Below are 27,950 nucleotides of genomic sequence, written 5' to 3' on the forward strand. Positions count from 1 at the left end.
AAAACATTATTTAAAAAATTACGAAAATAATATAATTAGATTCGTGGTAAAAAATGTTATCACTAGAGTATAAATTTCATATAATTTGCACATGTTAAAAATTGTGTATGTCATAGTATGATATGTGTCACACGTTGAAAAATAATGTTGGTGAGGTAAATATAATACGTATAAATAATAGAATTATCCCACATCGAAAGACTAGCATAAAGTGGGGTGATCCTATGATTATAAATAGGAGGCGTCCTTAGAACTTAGGTATCAACCCAAAATCTTCCGAGTCTCTTAAGTATTGTCTTAGAGAGCTCTTAAGAGTTCGTATCATTATCTCCAAAATATGATAGTATATATTTTTTATATTATATTTAAGTGAAGTTTATAATTTTTATATAAAAACTTATACCATTTAACAAAAAATACTGTAAAAACAATTATGAAAATTATATAATTAGATTAGCGTTAAAAAGAAATGATATCATTAGAGTATAAATTTCATATTATTTGCACATATTTTTAATTATGATTAAAAAAACTAGAAAAAAAACGTACAAATATTAATAGATAGTATAGTATTTGCTCATTATTAAATCGGGTTGGATGTCAAAATAGATGCGAAAAAGATGGTTTACTTTTTAGGATGTTATTTGTCTCACATTGAAAATTAATGTAGGTTTGGTGAATATACTATGTATAAATAGTATAATTGTCCCACATCGAAAGATTAACATAAGGTGGTGATCATATGATTACAAATAAGAGTCATCCTTGGAACTTAGGTATGAAACCAAAATCTTTTGAGACTCTTAAATAATATTTTAGAGACTTATAAGAGTTTATATTATTATATCCCCAATAATGAAATTTATTTGTTCCTCACCCATAATCGATAAAAGGTTGGTAACGGTACGCCTCAATTCCAACAATAACATACAAATGTTAATCACGTAAATATTTGTAAAGGCGATTACATATTAATGATCTTAACAAATGATATTATAATATGTTTATTTTAAGACAATCGATAGTGTAGTAACTTTATTTAAGACAAATCCCAATTTAAATTAAAATGGGGTCAAATATACCTATGATTGGTTATTAATATGTCATAAATAATGATAGTTTCTACTAAAATAGAAACTTTATAAGTTTTAATAAAACAAGGTAATTAAATATTTTCAAATATAGGTAATTATTATGCTTCATAACATTTGAGTGAAACGAAACTAAAATACATTGTAATTTTTAACCATTAATCGAAATCACAATAGAAAAAAAATTACATTTATTTATATATTTTATTGCTTCCTTCATTTCATATTAAAAGTCGTGTTAAAATTATGTAATTTAAATAATTATATTGGTGAATAATACTTATTATATAATTTTAAAAATCAATAAGTGCATATAACTTATAAGACTAACACGTTATTAATTTATCTGCAACATTCTAGAGCGATTACTAAAATGAAACAGAATATATATTTAATTTAATTTATTCTATAAAAACGATAAATAGTTATAAGCTTATAAAAATTATGCTTTTGAATTTGATAGTTTCACAATTAATATAATTACATATAGTTATATCATCTCTTTTTTTTTTTACTCAAATTTAGTACCAATAAAACAATGCTCTGTATATATAATTTATATGATGACTTGATTTCAAATTATCACTAAACAAATTCAATGTTAAGTATCAACGAAATGTAGTCTACCATATTCATCACACGTATTTATCTTTTATTTTTCAATAAAAGAGATATTTTAATCATATGTAACCAAATGATTAGACATAAGATGTAAACATTAAATCCTTATAACGTTTTTTCATTATAATCTATATCTATGTATAAAAGAGAGTTTTTTCGAGCGATTCTAGAGCGTCCACATCATCAAAAATTAATTTAGGAAAGTTTCATAAATAATATTTTTCACATAAAAAATAAAGTGGAGAATCCTTTAATTATTATAATATTTATATTTCCTATTTTATATTCATGAGAAATTTCTAATTTTTATATAAAAACTTTGACATTTCATTTGGCAAAAAAATGTCGTTATAAAAATTATGAAGATAATATAATTAGATTCGTGGTAAAAAATGCTTTCATTAGAGTATAGATTTCATATGCTTTGCACATATTAAAGATGATGTATTTCTAAGTATGTTATTTGTCCCACATTGAAATATATGTTGGTGTGATGAATATATTACGTATAAATAATAGAATTGTCCCACATCGAAAGTTTAGCATAATAAGGTGGGTGATCATATGATTATAAATAAAAGGCATCCTTAGAACCCAAATACTAACCCAAAACCTCCCGAGTCTCTTAAGCATTGTCTTGGAGAGCTCTTAAGAGTATATCATTATCTTCACGGTATGGTATATATATTTTTTATATTATGTCCAAATGATATTTATAATTTTTATATAAAAACTTATACATCTCATTTAGCAAAAAAGTAACATAATTTGTTTTTTGAAAAATTATATAATTAGATTCGTGGTAAACAAATGCTAGCATTATAATACAATATCATATTATTTGCACATATTTAATTATGATAAGAAGTTAAAAAAATGTACTATACGAATATTAATGAATAGTAGAGTATTTGTTTATTATTACTAAACTGGGTTAGATGTCGAATTAGGTGCGAAAAAGATGGTGTTTTTCTAAGTATATTGTTTGTCTCACATTGAAAAATAATGTAGATGTGGTAAACATACTACATATAAATAGTTAAATTGTCCCACATTAGAAGATTATCATGAGGTGAGGTATCATATGATTATAAATAGGAGTCATATTTGAAACTTAGGGGTATCAACACAAAATCTTTTGAATCGCTTAAATATTATCTTAGAGATCATAAGAGTTTGTATTAACGGCAAACCTTAGTTACAACAATGCCATACAAATATTATTCATGTAGATATTTATAAAAGCGACTATATATTAGAGAAAATTATTGATTACAGCCTTTTATAAACCACTTTTTGTAAATTACAGCCTTATATAATTTTTTTTGTAAATTACATCCAAAATATCACGTCTTATTAGAAATTATAGCCAAAAAATTTACTCTGGTGGAAACTTGATGCATATTTGAATTTTTGTCACTTAAGTTCATCTTTTTTGACGAAAATACCCTTACCTTCATCTTTTATGTTCATCCCTTATGTTCACCATATATTTCACAACTCCATCATCTCTCCTAATTCTCCATTTCTTCAACATTCTTACTTAATCAAAACTTCAAACTCTAACCTAATCAATTTATATGAATTCTATTATTTCCATTTTCTCTTAAAAATAATTAGTGTTCTTCATATCTCTCTCCTATACTTTGTAGATCAATTTTCCCCAATTTGAAAATAATTAGGTTTTTCAATTTTGATAATATGTCTTTCTTTCTTTTCTATATTGATGTACTTGGGCTTCTTGATGATGCAACAACCGTTAATTTTGTTGTTGTTGTTGTTGTTGTTGTTGTTGTTGTTGTTGTTGTTGTTGTTGTTGTTGTAATTTGTGTGATTAATTGATTTGGGAATGTTATTGATTTCTGGGCAATTAGAATTTAGGGTTTTAGCAGAGATGTTGAGATTAATAGTAGTAGTATTGTGTTATGTAATTTTAGGGAGATGAATAGATGGGAGTATATCAATATAGAGAGGTAAGAAATCTTTAAGATTTTTGTGTTGTGTAATTTTCTGGGAAATTTTTTGAGAGAGGTGGTAAGGAGAGGTAAGAAATCTGGTAAGCTTTAAAATAAGATAAGGGTATATCGGTCATATTTTTAAAAAATTCACCGGAATCCTCAACTTGGCTCAATTTTAGAAGAAAAGTGATATTCTGGATGTAATTTACAAAAAAAATTATATAAGGCTGTAATTTACAAAAAGTGGTTTATAAAAGGCTGTAATCAACAATTTTCTCTATATATTACTATATTAGTGATATTATAATATTTATTTTAAGACAATCGATAGTATAATAACTTTATTTAAGACAAAATCATGATTAAAAAATAAAATGTGTGCTAAATATACATAAATTGGTTATTAATGTGTCATATATAATGATAATCTCTGTACTAAAATAGAAAATTTATGAATTATAATACAATCAAGTGTTGCATAAAAAGATCTTGAATCCACAAACAAATCAATAATGAGCTTTTTTACTTTGATAAATAGTAGAATTAAATCTTTTTAACTTTCAAATATAGGTAATTATTATACCTCATTACATTTGAGTAACTAAAACACATCATAATTTTTAACCATTAATCAAAATCACACCAGAAAAATAAAAATTTTTGCATTTGTTTATACATTTTATTGCTCCTTCAATTACATCTTAAAAGTCATGTTAGGAAAAAAAATGTAATTTAAATCATATAATTTGTACATATTTTAATTATGACAAAAATGAAAAAAAAAACGTACGAATATAAATAGATAGTATAGTATTTTCTCATTATTAAATCGGGTTGGATATCGAAATAGGTGCAAAAAAAATGGTGTACTTTTTCGTGTGTTGTTTGTCCCACATTGAAAAATAATGTAAAGATGGTGTACTTTTTCGTGTGTTGTTTGTCCCACATTGAAAAATAATGTAGGTGTGGTAAATATACTACATATAAATAGTTGAATTGTCCCACATTAGAAAATTATCATAAGGTGGGGTGGTCCTAAAAATTAATTTAGGAAGGTATCATAAATAATATTTTTTGATGTAAAAAATAAAGTGGAGAGTCTTTTAATTATTATAATATTTATTTTCTATATTATATTCAAGTAATGTTTCTAATTTTTATATAAAAATTTTTACATTTCATTTGGCAAAAAAAATATCGTTAAGAAAATTATGAAAATAACATAATTTGATTCGTGGTAAAAATGTTATCATTAGCGTATAGATTTCATATAATTTGTACATATATAAAATTGTGTACTTCTTAGTATATTATATGTCTCACATTGAAAAATAATATAGGATTATATAAAAATAATATAATAGAATTGTCCCACATCGAAAGATTAACATAAGATGTGATGGTCTTAAATGATTATAAATATGAGGCATCATTGGAACTTATGTATCAGCCCAACATCTTTTGTGTCTATTAAATAAGATGTTTTGACTTTTGATCATATCTAAATAAATGATAAGACATAAGATGTAAATATTAAGACCTTATAACCATTTTTTTGTTACTAAGTTAATTACCCCGTTGCAACGCACGGACATCCAAACTAGTTACTCCCTCCGTCCTAGTCAATTGTTATCTATTGCTTTTGGCACAAAGATTAAGGAAAGAAGTATGAATAAATTTGGACCACACAAATCACATAGCCCCACATGCAATGAAATGTGATCCACAAAAGGTTGCCAAAAATGAAAATAGATAACAATTCAATGATACACCCCAAAATGGAAATAGATAACTATTGACCGGGACGGAGGGAGTATAACTAAGTTAATTACCCCGTTGCAACGCACGAGCTTTCAACCTAGAGCGTGATACCTAAGGAACACGTATATGTACATATACTCCCTCCATTCAACTCCACTTTGCATGTTTCTCATTTGCACACTATTCATAAACGGACATTCAACTTCAATTTTCTCTTGATATATAAGTTAAAATATATTCACGTGGGATCTTATTTGATTCGTGTTTAAAAGTACATTAAAAATATCTAACTTTTATAATTTTTGCAAATACGTAGCTAAAGATATTTACCGCGTAAAAGTCGCGTTGGCAAACGTGATAAAGCAAACATGTAAAGTGGAGTTGAATGAAGGGAGTATAATTTATGTACATATATGTATATATCACGCAGAAAGAGGACTAACAAGTAGCATGACAATGTGTAAATAAATCATTACTATTTGAAGAGTAGATATATGGTTCAAACAAAATATATATTGATTTGTTGAATGTGGCACGAGTTGACACTTTAATTTTACACCTGTCATTATAATAATCGTAGCACCTTATCGATAATGTTTTATCACTTGATTTTAAAATAATCAAAGTCATTAACCCGTGCGAAGACGCTTTTAAACTAGTGTAGGAATAACGAATGGAGGGGAGATCATAATTCATAAGTACAACCCGTCCGACCAAACTGAAACATCTTTTGTTCATGTGTTTTGTCGACTCTTAACTCCTCTTTCTCCAAACACCCCTAAACCCAAACCCAAACCCAAACCCAAAAAACTTCAACTTGAATCCAGTTACTACTAATAACTAATTTAACAATTCCATATTTGGAATTCCAATTCACTGAAATTCCACCTTCAATTCCTACCTCTTAAATCCAAACTTAATCGTATTTTATGTACAGTAATTAATTAACTTCACCTCAGTATGGCTTAGATCATTCAATTTGTATTCTTCAGTGTGTTAAACCCTAGATATTTCCAAGTTAATTTTAGGGTTTTGTTGGTTTTTTAGGGTTTTTGAGGACCAAGATTTCTGCTAATCATGAGTCCTATACAGAATTTCGAGCAGCATGCTACGCACCTCGCCGACCCCGATATCTGTATATCTCTCTCTTTCATTTGTTTTCATTATTATATTATTTGAAATTGTTTGTTGTTTTTATTTAATTATGTTGCTGCATTTTTAGTTTTAGTCTGCAAATAGCGGTAGTGGAACCGCGATTTCAAGTTAGGGGGCGGGAAATTTTGGGGGAATACTAATGCAATAAGGAGAATTTGAAAAAAAAAAAAATTCGGAAATTTTAAGCAAAGTTCCAATTTTTGTTATTGCTGTTGGATGAGATCCCTCGTTCTGCCACTGGGCTATTTTTGCTGAGTTTGGGCGTGATACTAACCTTAACTGTAGTAGAGTATAGCTGCATCTCTCGATTCTGACGAAAAGCTACAAGTTTTACTTCATTCTAGTGTATTTGTGTTGCACAAATTCAGCTAGTTTAGCGGGTAGAGGCATGGGAGGCGGTACTCATGATTTGGGATCCCGTCAGCATCGAAACTGTCCCTGTGGGGTGTGGCTCCCGTTTCGCCTGAAAAAAACTCTATTTTCTGTTCTTCTGTTAGGGGCTTGATGTGCTATTTTAAAAAAAAGTTCTATTTGAGAATTTGAAATGGAAGCTCTATTTTTTGTTTTAGTTTTTGGCTTCAACTTTCATCACTAGTGAATGAGTTCATCTCTGTATTGCTTACAGAATCTTATATGCTTTTTAGAAAAATGAAGCGGAGCTACTTTGGGACTGAATTACATATCTGTCTTTTTTGGGCTGATTCATGCTAGGGATAAGTCAATTTCTGTGTTAGGGATAGAATCCATCTTTGCTTATATATGTGAAGTAGCTCAAATTTGTGTCTCTGGGGGTATTGATTTTGTATCCATCTCTGCTTCATAGTAAGATGTACAGCTCGTATTGATTTTGTATTACTCCGTATTAATTTGTGTCTCTGGGGGTTTACAGCAATCCAAACAAGGCTACAAATGGCGATGGAGGTGAGAGATAGCCTAGAGATAGCTCATACGGCGGAATACTTGAATTTCTTAAAGTATTACTTTAGGGCATTCTCGGTTATTCTTCTTCAGATTACAAAGCCACAGTTCACAGATAACCATGAGCACAAGCTAAGGAACATTGTGATTGAGATTTTAAATCGTTTGCCCCATAGTGAAGTGCTCCGGCCCTTTGTTCAGGACCTGTTGAAGGTTGCAATGCAAGTGCTCACCACTGATAATGAAGAAAATGGGCTGATCTGTATTCGTATTATTTTTGACTTGTTAAGGAATTTCCGACCTACTCTTGAGAATGAAGTTCAACCTTTTCTGGACTTTGTATGTAAAATATACCAGAACTTCAGATTGACGGTCAGCCATTTTTTCGAGAATCCCGCAACTATGGCGGCAGTTCCAACCAATGGGACACCTGGAGGCGCAGATGATATTAAGCCAATGGATACATCTGATCAACTGACTCCTTCATCTAGTGGAAGTGGGTTCGGTACTACGACTACTGGTTATAATGGGTCTGGACAGCTAAATCCCAGTACTAGATCATTCAAAATTGTTACGGAGAGTCCCCTGGTGGTCATGTTTTTGTTTCAATTGTACAGCCGGCTTGTTCAAACGAACATCCCCCATTTGTTGCCACTCATGGTGTCGGCCATATCGGTACCTGGTCCCGAGAAAGTGCCTCCACATATGAAGACACAATTCATTGAACTAAAGGGTGCACAAGTTAAAACTGTTTCTTTCTTGACCTATTTATTGAAAAGCTTTGCTGATTATATCAGACAGCATGAAGAGAGTATCTGTAAAAGCATTGTTAACTTACTGGTTACCTGTTCAGATTCTGTTTCTATAAGGAAGGAATTGCTCGTTGCACTGAAACACGTTCTTGGGACAGATTTTAAAAGAGGGTTGTTTCCCTTGATTGATACTTTGTTGGATGAGAGTGTTCTTGTTGGAACTGGTCGGGCATGTTATGAGACTTTGAGGCCCCTGGCTTATAGTTTACTGGCTGAGATTGTTCATCATGTTCGAGCAGATCTTTCTTTGTCTCAGTTGTCACGAATCATATACTTGTTTTCAAGCAACATGCACGACGCATCTCTATCTCTCAGTATTCACACTACTTGTGCTCGATTGATGCTGAATCTTGTAGAACCAATATATGAAAAAGGCGTTGACCAAACTTCAATGGATGATGCTCGGATATTGCTTGTTAGGATACTTGATTCTTTTGTTGGAAAATTTAGTACCTTTAAGCGCACGATTCCGCAGCTGCTGGAGGAGAGTGAGGAAGGAAAAGATAGGGCTTCGTTAAAGGCAAAACTGGAACTTCCAGTTCAGGCTGTTCTGAATTTGCAGGTGCCAACTGAGCATTCAAAGGAAATCAGTGATTGTCGACATCTTGTCAAGACCTTGATTATGGGAATGAAGACTATATTTTGGACTATCACTCATGTCCATACCCCGCACTCACAGGCTGCACATGGGGCGCATCAACAGACGTTGGCCTCATCGTCATCGGGTTTGTCTGCATTTAAAGGCTTGAGGGAAGATGAGGTGTGGAAAGCCTGTGGTGTTTTAAAGAGTGGTGTCCACTGTTTGGTTATTTTTAAAGATACAGATGATGAAAAGGATATGCTTGGCCATTTCTCACACACATTGGCCATCTTGGAACCTCGTGATTTGATGGATATGTTCTCACTATGTATGCCGGACCTTTTTGAATGCATGATTTCTAACAATCAACTTGTTCTTATATTTTCCACACTCCTACAAGCAGCAAAGGTTTTTCGTCCGTTTGCAGACGTGCTGATCAATTTCTTGGTGAGCAGTAAGCTTGATGTTCTGAAAAACCCGGATTCGCCAGAGGCAAAATTAGTTTTGCATCTCTCTAATTTACTTTTTGCGGCTGTTACAAAGTTTCCTTCAGATTCAGAACGCATACTGCTGCCTCACGTGCCTGTTATCATTGAAGCTTGCATGAAAAACACCACCGAAGTGGAAAAGCCTATTGGCTATCTGCAGCTTCTTAGGACAATGTTCCGCGCGCTTGCAGGTGGAAAGTTTGAACTGATATTGCGAGAGTTAATTCCTACTCTCCAACCTTGCCTTAATATGTTACTGGCTATGCTCGAGGGGCCGGCTGGAGAGGACATGAGAGATCTTCTCTTGGAATTATGTTTAACATTGCCTGCACGTTTAAGTTCCTTGTTGCCGTTCCTTCCCCGTCTTATGAAGCCTCTGGTGTTATGTTTGAAAGCAAGTTATGAACTAGTCAGTTTGGGGTTAAGGACCCTAGAATTTTGGATTGACAGTTTGAATCCTGATTTTCTTGAACCAAGTATGGCAAATGTCATGTCTGAAGTCATCCTGGCTTTGTGGTCTCATTTGAGACCTGCACCTTATCCTTGGGGTGGCAAATCCTTGCAACTTCTTGGAAAGTTAGGTGGGCGTAATAGACGCTTTCTGAAGGATCCACTTGCTCTTGAATGCAAAGAAAACCCTGAGCATGGAATTCGTGTGATTCTTACATTTGAGCCAGGAACCCCATTCTTGGTTCCTTTAGATCGTTGTATAAACCTTGCCATAGCCACTGTTATGCAAAAGAATGGACCCATAGAAATTTTCTACAGAAAACAGGCTTTGAAGTTCCTTCAAGTGTCCCTATCAGCTCAGCTTAATTTGCCAGGAAATGTTTGTGATGAGAGCTCTACAACTGGCAAGCTGTCCACATTATTATCTTCAAATGGTGACTTATCTTGGCAAAGGTGTGAGACTTCAGATGTCAAGGTCAGTGTTTTTCTTATGCTTATAAGTGTGGGAAATGCCAAACAATTATAGAATTACTCTCACTATTATGGACTAGACTACTCTCAGCCTCATATTTATTATTTTTTGTTTGACGTGTACCTCCTAACCTAGTAATGTGTTGATGATCTATGCCTAGACTAGGTTCTTATTTGCTCTTCTAGTCCCAAAAGCGGGTGAACATTTTTCCATTTTACAAGCTGTTTTGTTTTACGTGATTGTTCACATTAAACATGCTTCCTCATTTTGAGACTTACATATAATTTCTTAAATCAGTTTCCTCAAAAGGGAATAAGCAATTGGTAGATACTATATAGTCTTAGGAAATTGATGCCTTTATTTAGTCCTTGTCTCCTTGAGGGCGGAATACAGCTGAACTGTAGTGATCGGAGATTGACTCTCTGAAATGTGAGATTGATGTTTGAATTCCAATTACATTAGCATTCAGTGGGTTATTTGTTTAGCCATTTACCGTGACCACTTGTGGTGGACGTACGGGGTTACAACATACCCCACCCCATCATTGGGCTTTCTAGCGGTTTAATAGATTACTTTGAAGTGCGTATGTATGTGTGTGTGTTTCTAGCTCACAACCCGGTAATGAGTTACTTGTTTCGCCAGGCTGATTTGGGTGTAAAGACAAAGACACAGCTTTTGGCCGAGAAGTCTGTTTTCAAGAGTCTCTTGATGATTGTCATTTCATCCAGTGCTGAACCAGAACTTCTTGACTCAAATGATGATTTTGTAGTCAATGTCTGCCGCCACTTTGCTCTGATGTTTCATGTCGATCAGTCTTCTACACATGTTGCTACCACATCTACAGCTGTGGGTTCTATGCTTAACACAAATGTTGGTACGAAGCCCAGAAGTAGTTCATGCTCCAATCTCAAAGAGCTGGACCCCTTGATATTTTTAGATGCTTTGGTAGATGTCTTAGCAGATGAAGACAGGCTCCATGCTAAGGCTGCTCTAAATGCTTTAAATGTCTTTGCCGAGTGCCTTCTATTCTTGGCTCGATTTAAGCATAATGATGTGCAAATGTCAAGGGGAGGACCTGCAACGCCTATGATTGTTTCTAGTCCATCAATGAACCCTGTTTTTTCCCCTCCGCCTAGTGTTCGTGTCCCTGTATTTGAGCAGCTCTTGCCTCGTTTGCTGCATTTATGCTATGGAGTTACATGGCAAGCTCAGATGGGAGGTGTTGCTGGACTTGGTGCCTTGGTTGGGAAGGTCACTGTTGAAACTCTTTGCCATTTTCAAGTAAAAGTTGTCCGAGGGTTGATATATGTCTTGAAAAGGCTTCCTGCGTACGCTAACAAGGAGGCGGAAGAAACAACTCAGGTGCTGATGCAGGTCCTTCGTGTGGTGAACAATGTTGATGAAGCAAACAGTGAATCTCGGAGACAAAGCTTTCAAGGTGCCGTTGAATATCTTGCAGCTGAGCTTTTTAATGCAAATGCATCGATAAATGTGAGGAAGACAGTTCAATCATGCTTAGCCTTGCTTGCAAGTCGGACAGGGAGTGAAGTATCTGAGTTGCTTGAGCATCATTATCAACAGCTGCTTCAGCCTCTTATCGTGCGTCCTCTTCGTTCGAAGACAGTTGATCAACAGGTATATTTGTCATGTATGCTATGCTTGCGGAAATTTCCTCGGTCTGTGTTACTTTGACTCTTTCTATTATCTCATGTACCTGCGCACTCGACACTTAGACATGGGTATGACACTTTGACCCTCCATTTGGAGCCAAAAATATGTGGATTTTCATAACTAAGCGGCTTAACCATGTCTGACACTTAAACCTGCACCCGTGTCAGAGATACTTCTCACCGTATCTGTGTAACTTATTTCTTGCCGGTTCTGTTCTATAACATGTTTTGTTTTCTTACATGTAGGTCGGAACCGTTACCGCATTAAATTTCTGTCTAGCCTTGAGGCCACCACTTCTAAAGTTGACCCAAGAATTAGTTAGTTTTCTGCAAGAGGCTTTGCATATAGCAGAAGCTGATGAGACAGTGTGGGTGGTGAAGTTTATGAATCCCAAAGTGGCTACATCTTTGAACAAACTTCGTACTGCTTGCATTGAGTTACTATGCACTGCTATGGCATGGACAGATTTTAAAACGGCAAATCACGCTGAGCTACGGTCAAAGGTTATATCCATGTTCTTCAAGTCATTAACATGTCGCACACCAGAAATTGTTGCTGTTGCCAAGGAGGGTCTAAGACAGGTACTTTTTATACTTATTTTATTCTTGATTTAAGCTTCCTACTTTTCTTTCTTAAGAATCAAAAACTTGGACCTTGATGACATGGTAGAAGTAGTATCTGTGTTAACTGTTATCTCTGTGTGTGATACATTTGATCCAATAATTATTACAAGTGCTTCAATTTTCGGGCATTAATGTAATCATCCATGTTTGATAATCTTACTCTCATTGACACTGACTTCTATCTTTTAGGTTATTCAGCAGCAGAGGATGCCAAAAGAACTTCTGCAGACCAGCCTCAGACCTATTTTGGTCAATTTGGCGTACACCAGAAATCTGAGTATGCCTCTTCTACAAGGTCTTGCCCGCTTGCTGGAGCTTCTATCCACCTGGTTCAATGTAACTCTTGGTGGAAAGTTGTTGGAGCACCTGAAGAAGTGGCTAGAGCCGGAGAAACTTGCACAGACCCAAAAAGCATGGAAGGCTGGTGAAGAACCAAAAATTGCTGCAGGTGAATGACGAGTTCCACTGAATGTAAATTGCCTTTTGCTTGTGTTTGGTAGTACCTCCATCCAAAATTTGTTATCCCAATTTGACTTTGGTAGTCAATCGATGGCAACTTTGATTCCTAACTTTCCAATATATGTAGAGATAGATACAATGTAAAATTTGGCATGTTTGCTCTATCAAAAACAAGTGTCATATTATCATTTTTAAACTTATAATATCATATATTGGGAAAAAAATATTGGTTTTAAGTTGAACTGTTTTAACCACCAAAGTCAAATGGGAACATTATAAATAGGATAGAGGGAATATGATAGAAACTTACTGCTCCGCTTGTTGCAGCCATTATCGAGCTATTCCACCTTCTCCCCAGTGCTGCAGGAAAGTTTCTGGATGAACTTGTGAGTTTAACTATTGACTTGGAAGGAGCTCTTCCACCCGGACAATTTTATAGTGAGATTAACAGTCCATACCGTCTTCCGCTTACCAAATTCTTAAACCGGTACCCTACTGCAGCTGTCGATTACTTTCTCGCTCGATTGTCTGAGCCCAAGTATTTCAGGCGGTATGTTTATGATGCTGAGTAGACCTTGCTGATCTGCTGTTGATTTAGTATCTATATATATTTAAAACTTGAAATGTGCTCTGATTAACTTCCTCTAAATGACTTGAATCTTTGTGTAGGTTTATGTACATAATTAAGTCTGATGTTGGACAGCCCTTGAGAGAGGAACTTGCAAACTCCCCTCAGAAAATAATTGCTAGTGCGTTCCCCGATTTTGCTCCAAAATCAGAGGCAGTGACTATGTCGGAATCTACAACAATACCTGCTCAGTCAGTGGAGGAAGGCCTAACTGCTTCGCTTCCTGAAGGCTCTTCTGTACCCTCAACGAGCAGTGGAGTTCCATCAGATGCATATTTTCAGGGCTTGGCACTTGTGAAAACTCTAGTCAAATTGATGCCTTGCTGGCTGCAGAACAATCGGAACATGTTTGATACTCTGGTAGTTGTTTGGAAATCGCCCGCAAGAATATCCCGCTTGCATAAGGAACAAGAACTTAACCTAGTTCAGGTAGGTGCTGCACTGCTGCTGAAATGATAATTGGTATGCTTGATGCATGTTTTTTGTTTTTAAAGACCCGTCCTGTGTGTTCAAGTTAAATTAGGTAGAATATTCATCCCTCAAAAAAAAAAGTTGGCATTTGAGAGTGACTTTCTTTGTGGAAGCTGTCCTAGTGTTTGATTTGTAGGTACCTTTTGTTAGAAGTGTTTCTCAGTGCTTGTGGCTGGAAATCTGGAATACAAAGATCGTGACTGTTAGAATCTGGACTTACATTTTGGTATTTAGCGTTACTGCTTTTGGCTTGTTGTTCTGATGGAATCTACGTGATTGATTTTTCTTGTAGGTCAAGGAAAGCAAATGGCTTGTTAAATGCTTCCTGAATTACTTGCGGCATGATAAGAATGAAGTGAATGTTCTCTTTGACATTCTTTCCATCTTTTTATACCACACTCGCATTGATTTTACTTTCCTTAAGGAGTTCTATATTATTGAGGTGAGCATACTCGATCTATTTGGATATTTGCCTCATCGTATTCCAATTACTTATCTTTATGTTTTTTTTATTTTCACTAAATTTTTCATTTTTTGGTTCAGGTTGCAGAGGGCTATCCACCTAATTTAAAGAAAACACTCCTTGTTCATTTTCTTGACATATTCCAGTCAAAGCAACTGAGTCATGATCACTTGGTGGTGATTATGCAAATGCTTGTTCTTCCAACATTAGCTCATGCCTTTCAGAATGGTCAAAGTTGGGAGGTCGTTGATCCCAGCATAATCAAAACTATAGTTGATAAGCTGCTTGATCCTCCCGAAGAGGTGATTATGTGACATTGAAATGTTCTTTATTTTTTTTTCTGCGAAGCCATGAAACAATATTTTTGTAGACGTGTAATACTCCCTTTGTCCCAAACTCCCAATCATTTGTTTTAACGTTTTTATTCTTTGTGAGGAGTATTTCAATCAAAGGTAAACAAATGATTGGGGTGGAGGGAGTAGCTGATTTTCTTGGCTCAAAAATCATTCTGGATCTTACACAGGTCTCTGCTGAGTATGACGAGCCATTGAGGATAGAACTTCTGCAACTAGCCACACTGCTTTTGAAGTATCTGCAGAGTGACCTTGTACATCATAGAAAAGAGCTCATTAAATTTGGTTGGAATCATCTGAAACGTGAAGATAGTGCAAGTAAACAGTGGGCATTTGTTAATGTCTGTCACTTCTTGGAAGCTTATCAGGCCCCAGAGAAAATTATACTACAGGTTCCTTTTGATTATATCCATGTTCCTTCACTTGTAAAGAGTTAAGTAGTTGTTTTACTGCTGTCAATGGGTTAGAAATCTTCAAGTACATAAAGACTATGTTAACCCAACACTTCATATTACTGTGTGCCCATGTCCAGCCCTAGACATTGGTATGACACTAAAAAACACGTTATATTACTCTTGGACCCATGTTTGATACTTATAGGCCCACGCATATATTATATTCCCATCGTGTAATGGTTTTATTTTAAATTTTAAATCTCATGTCCATTTAGTCGGATATACTTTTAAAAGTCATCCATGTTCTTGGAACCAGGTGTTTGTTGCGCTTCTGAGAACTTGTCAACCAGAACACAAGATGTTGGTTAAGCAAGCACTTGACATATTGATGCCAGCATTACCGAAACGATTACCTCCTGGAGATAATCGTATGCCAATTTGGATACGATATACTAAGAAAATTCTTGTTGAAGAAGGTCATTCAATTCCGAATTTGATTCACATTTTTCAGCTCATCGTCCGCCATTCAGATCTTTTTTATGCTTGCCGAGCACAGTTTGTACCTCAAATGGTAAATTCTCTTAGTAGATTAGGCTTGCCATTCACAACAACTGCAGAAAATCGGCGTCTTGCAATTGAACTTGCTGGCTTGGTTGTTGGCTGGGAAAGGCAGAGGCAAAGTGATATGAAAGGTGTTACTGGTAGCGATATGACCTTGAATACTGATGCCTTAAGTTCTAGTGGTGCCGGCGTTGACTCCAGACTTTCAGAAGTATCAACAGTTGCAGAGGATGCAAATAAGCGTGTAAAAAGTGAACCTGGAATGCAATCCTTCCCTGTTACGTCTCCACCAGGTTCTGTATCTATACCTAATGTTGAAACCCCTGGGTCTTCTACTCAGCCAGATGAAGAGTTCAAGCCAAATGCAGCAATGGAAGAAATGATAATTAATTTTCTGATAAGGGTAAAGACACTTTATTAACATTTACCTTTCTAAATTCCTACTATTATTATCTGTAGTTGATGGTTAAATATCAGATGCTAGTATTTGGTGACTGCCCTTTGACACTTATATTAGTATATTACTGAAATTTGGCGTAGACCTCTATCTCTGCTTACTAAGTGTGTGGGTGTTTCTTTTTTTCCTGGAACCCGAGTTTGCGGTAAGCATCATGAAAGTACAGCAATGACTTGTAAAAGGTCCTCCTTTTTAAATGCAGTCAGCCTAGTATGTAATGTTTGTTGTGCCTGTAACTCTATATATCATGTGCATGTTATTTGAATTTTCTTAAAATTTTTTTGGAAAGAAAATAATTCTAAAAGTGCACTTGTGATGTGCATTTTTTTTTAAGATCTGTAATGCCTTAGAACTTAGAAGAGTTGATGGTTGTGGCGAATTGGTGATTATTTTATATCCATATGGGACTTATTGAAAACTTTGTAGCTTCGATTTCACAAATTATGTAAATTGGCACGATGAAGTTTTTGCCTTTTCTTCATTGTTTGATCTATTTTGCAATGATAATGCTTGCAATTGTTCCCTATTAACTATTTGGGATCTTTAGAAGAGCTATTGATGTCACAAGGTTGCAACACATCTGTAAATGTGCATAGTCTTGTATCTACTATTGTTTTTCTTCAGAGGTGTGCATCCTTCTTGTGTACAGCTGTAACTGTCAATTTATTTTTTAGTTCTTTTTGTCTCTGAACTTTACTTGCTGGACAGGTGGCTTTGGTGATAGAGCCCAAAGACAAGGAAGCAAGCTTGATGTATAAACAAGCTTTAGATCTACTCTCACAAGCTTTAGATGTGTGGCCGCATGCTAATGTGAAGTTTAATTATCTTGAGAAGCTTCTCAGTAGTATTCAGCCCTCTCAATCAAAAGATCCATCTACTGCTCTTGCTCAGGGATTGGATGTTATGAACAATGTTTTAGAAAAGCAGGCACATTTATTCATAAAAAATAACATCGGCCAGATTTCTCAAGTATGGGATACAATCATTCTCTTGCAAATTTATTGTATGCTGTTTTATTTTTGTTCTTAGTATCTTTTATTACTCTTCTACAGATTCTTGAACCATGTTTCAAGCACAAAATGTTGGATGCTGGAAAATCATTGTGCTCACTATTGAAGATTGTGTTTCTCACGTTTCCTTTGGACTCTACTGGTACTCCAACTGAAGTGAAGATTTTGTATCAAAAAGTTCAAGAATTAATAGAAAAGCAAATTGCAGCAGTCATTGCTCCACAGACATCTGGAGATGATACCTCTGCCAATTCAATCAGCTTTGTGCTTTTGGTGCTCAAAACTCTGATGGAGGTTCAGAAAAACCTAATTGACCCGTCTTTGTTAGTCCGAATCCTTCAACGTCTGGCACGTGATATGAGTTCCTTGACTGGTACTCAAGGGAGACAGGTAAATCCATTCAAACAAATTTTTAGCCCCTTGTTTTTTTTGGTGTATGTAATTGGTGTATCTCAAAGGCTTCCACTAATTTTGGGGGTGGTAGGTAAGGGAGAGTCAGTCATATGTACATAGTCTTACTTGTTACTCCTATGCTATGAAAAAATATGCTTTTTATTGAATGACCCATCATCAAAATCGTCGGAGTTACCAAAAGATAGCCACTTCACAGTTGCAAAAAAGCTCAACCTGTTTATTGAGCCTTTTTGTTTTATTTCAGCATCATCTAGAACCAGAGAATAGCTGGACTTTGACTCCAATTAATATCAAAAAGCTTTGACACTCATATTAATCAACATCCTATTCCATACAGGGTCAGAGACCTGATCCGGATTCTGTTACCTCATCTCGTCATAGTGCTGATGCTGGAGCTGTTATCTCTAATCTGAAATTGGTCTTGAAGCTTATTGGCGAGCGAGTTTTGCTTGTGCCCGAGTACAAGAGATCTATTACACAAATCCTAAATGTGCTGCTTTCAGAAAAGGTCACTGATGCTGGTGTTCTTCTATGTATTTTAGACGTAATAAAAGGGTGGATTGAGGATGACTACAGTAAACCTATTACAGCTGGCACGCCAACTACTTTCCTTAATCCGAAAGAAGTTGTTTCCTTTCTTCAGAAGCTCTCACAAGTTGACAAACAACACTTTTCACCTAGTGCACTAGAGGAATGGGACAACAAGTATTTAAATCTTCTATATGGATTATGTGCAGACTCTAATAGGTATATATATTACTTCACAAATTCTTATTTGTGACGGTCGATATCCGTCACAAGCTTGTGACGGGTCAAATAAAATCCACATGGGAGGATAAAGACAAGTCATTTGTGATTCCCTATGCATTCTACTTTTTGTCTTATCTACCCATGTGGGTGATACTTGACCCGTCACAAGCTTGTGACGGATATATCCGTCACAAGGGAGACCTATTGTTACTACTTAAGTTTGAGTGAGCCTGTTTATTTTCAAATAGGCTAGCATCTGACAGACAATTTGATTGTTATGCAGGTATCCTCTAACCTTGCGTCAAGAAGTATTTCAGAGAGTGGAAAGGCAGTTCATGCTTGGTTTGAGGGCAAAGGATCCGGAAGCTAGAAAGAAGTTTTTCTCTCTTTATCATGAATCTCTTGCAAAAACATTATTTGCTAGGCTGCATTACATCATTCAAATTCAGGACTGGGAGGCCCTGAGTGATGTTTTTTGGCTTAAACAAGGCCTTGATCTTCTTCTTGCAATTCTGGTTGAGGATCAGTCTATCACACTTGCTCCTAACTCTGCCAGATTGCCACCTCTTCTCGCATCCAATTATCTTCCTGATAGCTCAGCAATGAACTACCAACTTACCGAACTTCCAGATTCTGTTCCACTGACATTTGAAGGACTTGTTAATAAGCATGCTATCTTCCTGAGTAAGACGAGCAGATTACAGGTTCTTCTCTATTCTTCTAATTCTCAATGTCGACTGATTAAGTTTTAAAATATATCCAGAACATGTTTGAGCATGCTCTTCAGGAAGAGATGAGAAGGGCCAAAGTATTTCCCTAGATCAAAGTTAAAGATCTATCAAAAAGCAGCTTTCCACTTATTTTATCTGCCCCGCCTCTCCATTCTCCTAACCTGCTTCTCCTCGTCACACTCGTGTTGTTTGGCTAACTCTTGGTGAAGTGCCATCATTTGATGTATAAATCATGGTTTTAAAGTGCCCTTGTTACGCTACAACCCCTGTTACATGACTGAATTTCAGGCTACTTTTACCTTATTTCAAGTCATGGTTACCGAATTCGCTATGGATACGTCCTTACCAATTCGCAATTCACTCTGATAGAATGTGTGTTATATGTATTTTTAGTAAGCAACATGATAGAATTCGCTTTTAGCAATTCGCAATTCGCAGGGCACCGAGCGAATTCGGTAACCATGTTTCAAGTTACATAACATCCCCTAGAAAGTGCCAAAATTTTGGGCACATCAAGTAATATCTCAAAATATCGCTTAAACTCTAAAGTGGCTCACTAAAGTGGCTGCGCTTCTTTCTTTTGTGAAGTAGCGGTCCTTCGATGCAGTTCTCGACGCAATTTTCATCTTGGGTCATTCGGAAACAGCCTCTTTGTGTTGCTAACACAAGGGTAAGGTTGCGTACATCCGACCCCCCCTTATCCTGCAATTTGCAGGAGCCATTGAGGCACTGGGGTAATGTTGTTGTTGTTGTATCGCTTAAACTCTAACTGATGTTTCAGCTAATCAATCTATACGTTTGAGAAAAATATATGGAAACATCTGTGTTTGCAAATGCAAATGGTATATCTATTTGCAAATCTTAGGAAGCTGAAATTTAACTCATTTGAAATTACGGCTGCTCTCCTGCCGCTGCCTGTTATGTTGCATTCACTACATCTGACATCAATATTTCGTGATATGATGCAGCATTTTCCTTGCATGATCTGCATGGCCTTTTGTTTATTAAACAGAAATGTGGAAGATATGATTTATCAATATTAGCAAACAAGAAGTGACTGAAACTGTTTCTTCTACTTTAGGTGGCTGATCTTCTCGTGCCATTGAGAGAGCTGGCACATACAGATTCCAATGTTGCATATCATCTGTGGGTGTTGGTATTTCCTATAGTCTGGGTGAGCTTAAACAAAGAAGAACAGGTTGCGCTGGCTAAGCCGATGATTGCTCTCTTATCAAAAGACTGTCACAAGAAACAAATGACACAACGACCTAATGTTGTACAAGCCCTTCTTGAAGGGCTTCAGCTAAGCCATCCTCAACCTCGAATGCCTAGTGAACTCATTAAGTATATTGGGAAGACTTATAATGCTTGGCATATTGCATTAGCGCTGCTTGAAAGCCATGTTATGTTGTTCATGAATGATACCAAATGTGCTGAATGTCTTGCTGAGCTTTATCGCCTGCTCAACGAGGAGGACATGAGGTGCGGGTTATGGAAGAAGCGATCTGTTACCGCAGAAACGAGGGCTGGGCTTTCACTTGTTCAGCATGGTTACTGGCAGCGTGCTCAAAGTTTGTTTTACCAGGCGATGGTTAAGGCTACCCAGGGGACTTACAACAATACTGTTCCAAAAGCTGAGATGTGTCTTTGGGAGGAGCAGTGGCTGAGTTGTGCAAGTCAACTTAGCCAATGGGATGCTCTGGCAGATTTTGGTAAATCTATAGAAAATTATGACATATTACTTGATAGCCTGTGGAAAGTTCCTGACTGGGCTTCTTTGAAAGATGTAATCCCTAAAGCCCAAGTAGAAGAAACCCCAAAGCTTAAAATAATTCATGCGTACTTTGCACTACATGACAGAAATGTCAATGGCGTCGGAGATGCTGAAAATATTGTCGGAAAGGGTGTTGACCATGCCTTAGAGCAGTGGTGGCAGTTGCCTGAAATGTCTGTCCATGCTAGGATACCGCTTCTACAACAGTTTCAGCAGCTGGTTGAAGTTCAAGAATCTGCTAGAGTTCTAGTGGATATTGCTAATGGAAATAAGCAAGCTGGGAGCTCTAATGTTGGTGGACATGGGGGAATTTACGCAGACCTAAAGGATATTCTTGAAACTTGGAGATTAAGGACCCCAAATGAGTGGGATAACATGACTGTCTGGTATGATTTGCTCCAGTGGAGAAATGAAATTTACAATGCTGTCATAGAGGCTTTCAAGGAGTCATCTAATGCTCAGTTACACCACCTGGGTTACCGTGACATGGCTTGGAATGTTAATAAGCTAGCTCATATTACTCGCAAACAAGGCCTCTATGATGTTTGTGTTACCATACTGGAAAAGATGTATGGCCACTCTACTATGGAGGTGCAGGTATGTTAACATATATTTAATAGAGTAGGACCTAGGACTCTCAGAGGGCAATATCCTTTGCATTAAAGGCTTTCTTAATTGCATATACTGTCAATAAGCATGCTTTTAAGATTCAATATCTGGATTGTCTGCAGTTGGTGTTTTTTGTCGTAAGTGAAACAGCGCAGGCTTCTTATTGCTTATTTGTTTTTGTATATTTATGTAGGAGGCCTTTGTGAAGATCAGAGAACAAGCGAAGGCTTATCTGGAAATGAAAGGAGAACTCACAAGTGGACTCAATTTAATCAATAGTACTAATCTTGAGTATTTTCCAGTCAAGCACAAAGCTGAAATTTTTCGGCTAAGAGGAGACTTTTTGTTGAAGTTAAATGATTGTGAAGCAGCTAATAGAGAATATTCAAATGCCATCAGTCTTTTCAAAAACCTGCCTAAAGGATGGATTAGCTGGGGAAATTATTGTGACATGGTATGTATTTTATGTTTGGCACAATATGTACCTTATTATTCATGTACATAGCTATCTAATTGAGATAATCTTTCAGGCATACAAAGAAACACAGGATGAGATCTGGTTGGAGTATGCTGTCAGTTGTTTTCTACAAGGTATCAAATTTGGTATTCCCAACTCACGAAGCTACCTCGTTCGTGTTCTTTACCTCCTAAGTTTTGACACTGCTAATGAACCTGCTGGGAAAGCATTTGATAAGTATTTGGATCAAATACCACATTGGGTGTGGCTTTCCTGGATTCCTCAATTGCTGCTTTCGTTGCAACGAACTGAAGCCCCTCACTGCAAGCTTGTCCTACTGAAAATTGCCACTGTATACCCACAGGCAAGTTCTATCTTAAATTTTTTTACCAATCGAAGGAGTTTTCTTTAACACAACACACACAGACGTATTTAATAAATAGGGGTAAATTACAACTCTACCCCTTTAATTAAGAAGAATGAAACAATGTCATTTTTGTGTGTGAAAATATATGTATATTAATTGAAAAGTTGTCACCATACTTCGAGGGATGTGGACCGTGACTCCGTGAGTGAAACCGGACCCAATCCTCATACTCTCTCTCTTACAGCCCAAATCCACACACACACACACACACACACACACACACACACACACATCTCCTTCCCACCTGTCATTAACGGGAGCCCTCAACGAACTTCCGTAATGTTGTTATTTCTTCACCCCCTCTCTTGGCAAAAGTAAGGCAGAAATAAAGCATGAGATTACTTATTTTCTTCCCCTGATGTCCAGGCTTTGTACTATTGGCTTCGCACATATCTACTTGAACGTCGTGATGCAGCAAACAAATCTGAAATGGGGAGATTAGCAGTGGCTCAGCAGAGAATGCATCAGCACCCTTCTTCGCTCGGTACCATATCTTCTGATAATCAAGTTCATCAGATGTCTCAGTCTGGTAGTGGAGTTACTGCGCAGGATGGGAATGGCTTAGAAACAGAGCGGTCTGCTGGCGGAAATAGTGGGGCTGCATCTAGTGGTGAACCTCTGTTGCATCATGGTTCAAACATCAACGATGGTGGTCAGAATGCGTTGAGGCGTACGGGCGCATTGAGCTTGATGGCTTCAGCTGCCAGTGCTTTTGACGCCGCAAAGGATATAATGGAGGCCCTTAGAAGCAAACATACAAATCTTGCTAGCGAACTTGAGGTGATCTATTGTTCTTTTGTTTCTTGTTATATATCTTCTGTTGCCAAGAATTCTCAGTATAAAACAGTCTGTGGCATATCTATGTTCTGTTCGCAATTTTCAGCTTTTGCATATAGTATATGTTTTGTGTAATTGTGTGTCAAAACCAGCACTTTCTAAATCATTGTAAGTTTATGTTTAGTCCATGGTGATACAGCTACCCAGAGCTTGACATTATGCTTCTTTTGTTTTTTATACGATATTTTAGGGGACACGCATATATATTGAGTTTGTAAAGCCTTTTCTGGATGGAAAGTAGGGAGGAGTTCAAAAAGTTCCCTCTTTGAATTCTAATCTTCAGCAACTAGCTCCCAGAACACCTCTAAGAAAACTAGAAGTTGAAAACAGAGGACATTCTGAATTCATGCATATGTTGCATTTTCAAACAAAGCTACTTTATGTATTTTAACCATTTGAGATTGATTGTCTCAGTTGACAAGCTTTGCTCAAATTAGAAATCTTGAATACATTTTCTTCTTCAACAATGTAATGAATTCGACAAGTTCAAAAACTAGCAATCCTAAAACTTATTGTAGAACCTTTTGTTTGTGTTTGAAATATTTGAATTATGTTTGCCTGAAATACAATGCCAGTCAAACATGTTTTTTTTTACCTCGGAAGTCTTCAATTTGATCTTAGGGCAGAGAGTATATCTTATGATGGTCTCTCTATTTTTTTTTTTTTTTTTTTTTTTTTTTTTTTTTTTTTTTTTTGCATTTCTCAGTGTATGTTAAATACTTTGTTATTGCAGATTCTGCTCACAGAGATAGGATCAAGGTTTGTCACGCTACCTGAGGAAAGGCTTCTTGCAGTTGTTAATGCCCTTCTGCATAGATGCTACAAGTATCCCACTGCCACTACTGCCGAGGTTCCTCAGTCTCTTAAGAAAGAGCTTTCTGGTGTCTGTAGGGCATGTTTCTCAGCAGATGCTGTAAATAAGCATGTCGAATTTGTGAGAGAGTACAAGCATGATTTTGAACGGGATCTTGATCCAGAGAGTGCTGGTACCTTCCCGGCAACATTATCTGAACTTACTGAGAGATTGAAGCACTGGAAAAATGTGCTTCAGAGCAATGTTGAGGATAGGTTTCCTGCTGTTTTGAAGCTGGAAGAGGAAAGCAGGGTGCTACGTGATTTCCACGTTGTTGATGTGGAGGTCCCAGGACAATACTTCACTGATCAGGTATGGGAATCTTATTGGACATCGACAGAGTGAGCAAGCCGAGATAGTCCTTGTAACATAATAAGACAACAATGCAATTCGAGGAAATGTGGGATCACAACATCACCCTAGTACCTTAATGGCTGTGCCCAGTACCTCAACTTCTCTGCCTCAGGCGGGATAGGAGGTTGGCTTGTTGTACACATCCTCGCCTCTGTTAAAAACATAGAGATCCAGATGAGCCATAATGAAAGTGTTGTAAATAGACACCGCGGTAGTTCACAATATAAGAAACATAGTGTGTAGCAAGCCATTTTACTATTATTCATCATATTCCAAAGCCGAAGCCATACTAGAATCAGAAACAATTAACATACAAAAAATAAAACTGCCAACAGGGAGTTTATTCGTAGACACCCCATGCAATTATCCATGTACAAAGATACTAGCTTACGAAGGGTATATTGTATGCTTTTTCTTTTATATTGCATCTAATGCTTTGTTTGACCGGTGTTTTATTATGCATTAGGAAATTGCTCCTGATCATACAGTCAAGCTAGATCGGGTTGGTCCTGATATTCCAATTGTGCGAAGGCATGGTAGTAGTTTCCGCCGCTTGACCTTGATTGGCTCTGACGGTTCGCAACGACATTTTATCGTCCAGACATCCCTAACTCCGAATGCAAGGAGTGATGAACGCATGCTTCAGTTGTTCCGTGTGATGAATCACATGTTTGATAAACACAAGGAGTCTAGGAGGCGTCATATATGCATTCACACCCCTATTATTATTCCAGTTTGGTCTCAGGTATATTTTGCTGTTGGTCCTTTTCTAAGAGGCACTACTAATGTGAATCGTTTTATGAGAAAGAAAGGTAGTGCTCTACGCCTCTACCTCATATTAATGTTACTCCAAACGTTTTGGGTCAATAGTACCCACTGTTCGAAATTCTCCTCTAATAAAAAGTAAAAACTCATAGCTTCTGTATCTCATGCTGAACCCAATATTGTTTACCTTGAATTAGGTTCGGATGGTAGAAGATGATTTGATGTATAGCACGTTGCTGGAGGTTTATGAAAACCATTGTGCAAGAAATGACCGTGAAGCTGATCTTCCGATTACTCTGTTCAAAGAACAACTGAACCCTGCTATGACTGGCCAAATCTCACCGGAAGCTATTGTTGATCTTCGTCTCCAGGCATATAATGAAGTAACAAGGAGCCGTGTGCCTGATAACATATTATCCCAGTTTGTCTACAAGACATTGTTAAATGGCAACCATATGTGGGCATTCAAAAAGCAATTTGCAACACAATTAGCACTCTCTTGTTTCATTTCATACATGCTTCAAATCGGGGGAAGGTCGCCCAACAAAATTCTTTTTGCTAAGAATACTGGCAAAATATTCCAGACAGACTTCCACCCTGCATATGATGCTAATGGAATGATTGAATTTAACGAGCCTGTGCCGTTCCGTCTCACTAGGAATATGCAGTCATTCTTTTCCCATTTTGGAGTGGAAGGACTCATTGTGTCTGCCATGTGTTCTGCAGCACAAGCTGTTGTTTCACCGAAGGTGAGCAAATCGTTCATGAAATCTATTGCTCCCTTCACATCTATTTGTTCATCCCATTTGCTTTATACACGGTTCTTATGAAAATCAATTATAATATACTAATACAAATAATTGATAAGTAGCCTCAATTAATGCAAACCCTTAGTGATTAATTCAGTAACACGTCCACCCCCCTGCCTCCGTCCTACATCGTCCCACTGCCATAAACCTCTGGAGCACCAATATTGCTGGACCACCACCACTTTCCCATTAAACTTGTCTGACCACCCAAAAGTATTGGCCGGAACATATTTGCCACCACAACCAACTACAATAAGACCACCCATAACCAAACCATCACCGCCGTTATTGCACCAACCACCACTTTGAAAGTGACGACGACCATCATTTGACGCGCATGAGTGCGGAGAACACAATGGTGGTGATATTATTCAGATGTTGCATGTCCCTTCTGGTAAATATGCGTTTCGAGATTAGAGCAAAAAGGTTTGATTTTGGGTAGAAAGGTGGTCGAAGGAGAGGGTGTTGTTCAAATAGGGAAAGGGTATGATTAATTTTGTTTCCCTTCCACATTCTTTACTTTCTGCTGTCCTATCTTTATACCAAATAGAAAAACTTTTGGAGTAAGTTTTGATGCACATTACTTCTTTTCGATTTGAGTCTGTGGATGGCAGTGATTAACAGCTCTAAGATTCCCTTGTATGATAGTAGAAATTTTTTCAAATACAATTATAGCAGTGAAGTGTGTGCTTTTACTCAGAATCTACATTTAATATGCAGCAAAACCAACATATGTGGCACCACCTGGCCATGTTCTTCCGTGATGAACTTCTATCTTGGTCTTGGAGAAGACCACTCGGAATGCCGTTGGCTCCTGTACCTGGAGGCGGTCTGAATCCAGCCGATTTCAAACATAAGGTGACTGTCAATGTCGAACAGGTCATTGGGCGGATTATTGGAATAGCCCCACAAAGTTTGTCTGAGGAGGTAATGCTCTATTTTGGGATCAAGATCCTATTCTTGTACACCGTATATGGCTAGAGAGTGATAATGAAGAGAAAGGAGGAAAGGATTAAAGAAGAGGTTACTTAGTGTTCGGGAGATGCTTGATTATCCTTCCTCCTTTTCCTTTTTTTTTTGCACCTCATAGAAACAAGTGAATAAAGGAAAATCAGTTTCCACCAGATATTGATATTCCATTTTGGGATGGTTGCAGGACGAGAATGCCATGGATCCGCCGCAGTCTGTCCAAAGGGGAGTGGCAGAGCTAGTGGAAGCTGCTTTGAGTCCTCGAAACTTGTGTATGATGGATCCAACTTGGCATCCATGGTTTTAATTCTTAGCACTGTACTGTACAGTTTGTCCCAAAATTGTGATTATTGGGTCATATAAGCAGCCTGTGGAATGTAGTTGTAACTTGTAAATATGGTGGTCGAATATGTAGTTAGTATTAGTGGTAATAGTTGTAGTGTAGTACGGACTACGTAGTGAGCAGCCAGCGTCCTCTGCTTATTTATCTCGTATTACTTGATGAATTGAACAACTCTAATTTTATTCAGAAATGTGCAACTCTAATTTCTCTACTACATCAACACGTTAAAATAAAACGTTGTTGGTTGTAGAGGAAAAACGAAGCCCTAATGCTATTTTGCTGCTGATGTTCGCTACAGCAAATGGGATTTGAGAAGAACTGAATTAATTTGGTGACTCGTATGGAATTTGAGGAAAAACGTTATTATAAATTCTTGTATACTCGAGTCATGTTTTTCATTTCCGGGGATCCAACAACTAGCTAGCTAGCTCATAATCGAACGACTCGTATGGATGGATAAC

At 36.7% G+C, this 27,950-nt stretch overlaps 1 protein-coding gene across 1 annotated transcript; it reads left to right on the forward strand.

The window, feature by feature from the left end:
- Positions 1–6,146: 6,146 nt before the first annotated feature.
- On the forward strand, positions 6,147–27,698 carry LOC141586758 (uncharacterized). Its single transcript, XM_074408076.1, has 24 exons — positions 6,147–6,566; positions 7,476–10,309; positions 10,949–11,941; positions 12,223–12,558; positions 12,790–13,048; positions 13,387–13,609; positions 13,729–14,116; positions 14,451–14,600; positions 14,702–14,923; positions 15,145–15,366; positions 15,686–16,333; positions 17,096–17,356; positions 17,440–17,787; positions 18,149–18,558; positions 18,845–19,265; positions 20,374–21,663; positions 21,869–22,129; positions 22,206–22,496; positions 22,926–23,339; positions 24,130–24,561; positions 25,070–25,348; positions 25,566–26,117; positions 26,898–27,104; positions 27,334–27,698. Exons 1-24 carry the CDS (start codon positions 6,509–6,511, stop codon positions 27,451–27,453), a joined length of 11,619 nt encoding a protein of 3,872 aa, XP_074264177.1. The 5' UTR covers positions 6,147–6,508; the 3' UTR covers positions 27,454–27,698.
- The last annotated feature ends 252 nt before the right edge of the window (positions 27,699–27,950 follow it).

This window comes from Silene latifolia, chromosome 6, assembly GCF_048544455.1.
Source record: "Silene latifolia isolate original U9 population chromosome 6, ASM4854445v1, whole genome shotgun sequence".
In the NCBI taxonomy this organism is placed as follows: domain Eukaryota; kingdom Viridiplantae; phylum Streptophyta; class Magnoliopsida; order Caryophyllales; family Caryophyllaceae; genus Silene; species Silene latifolia.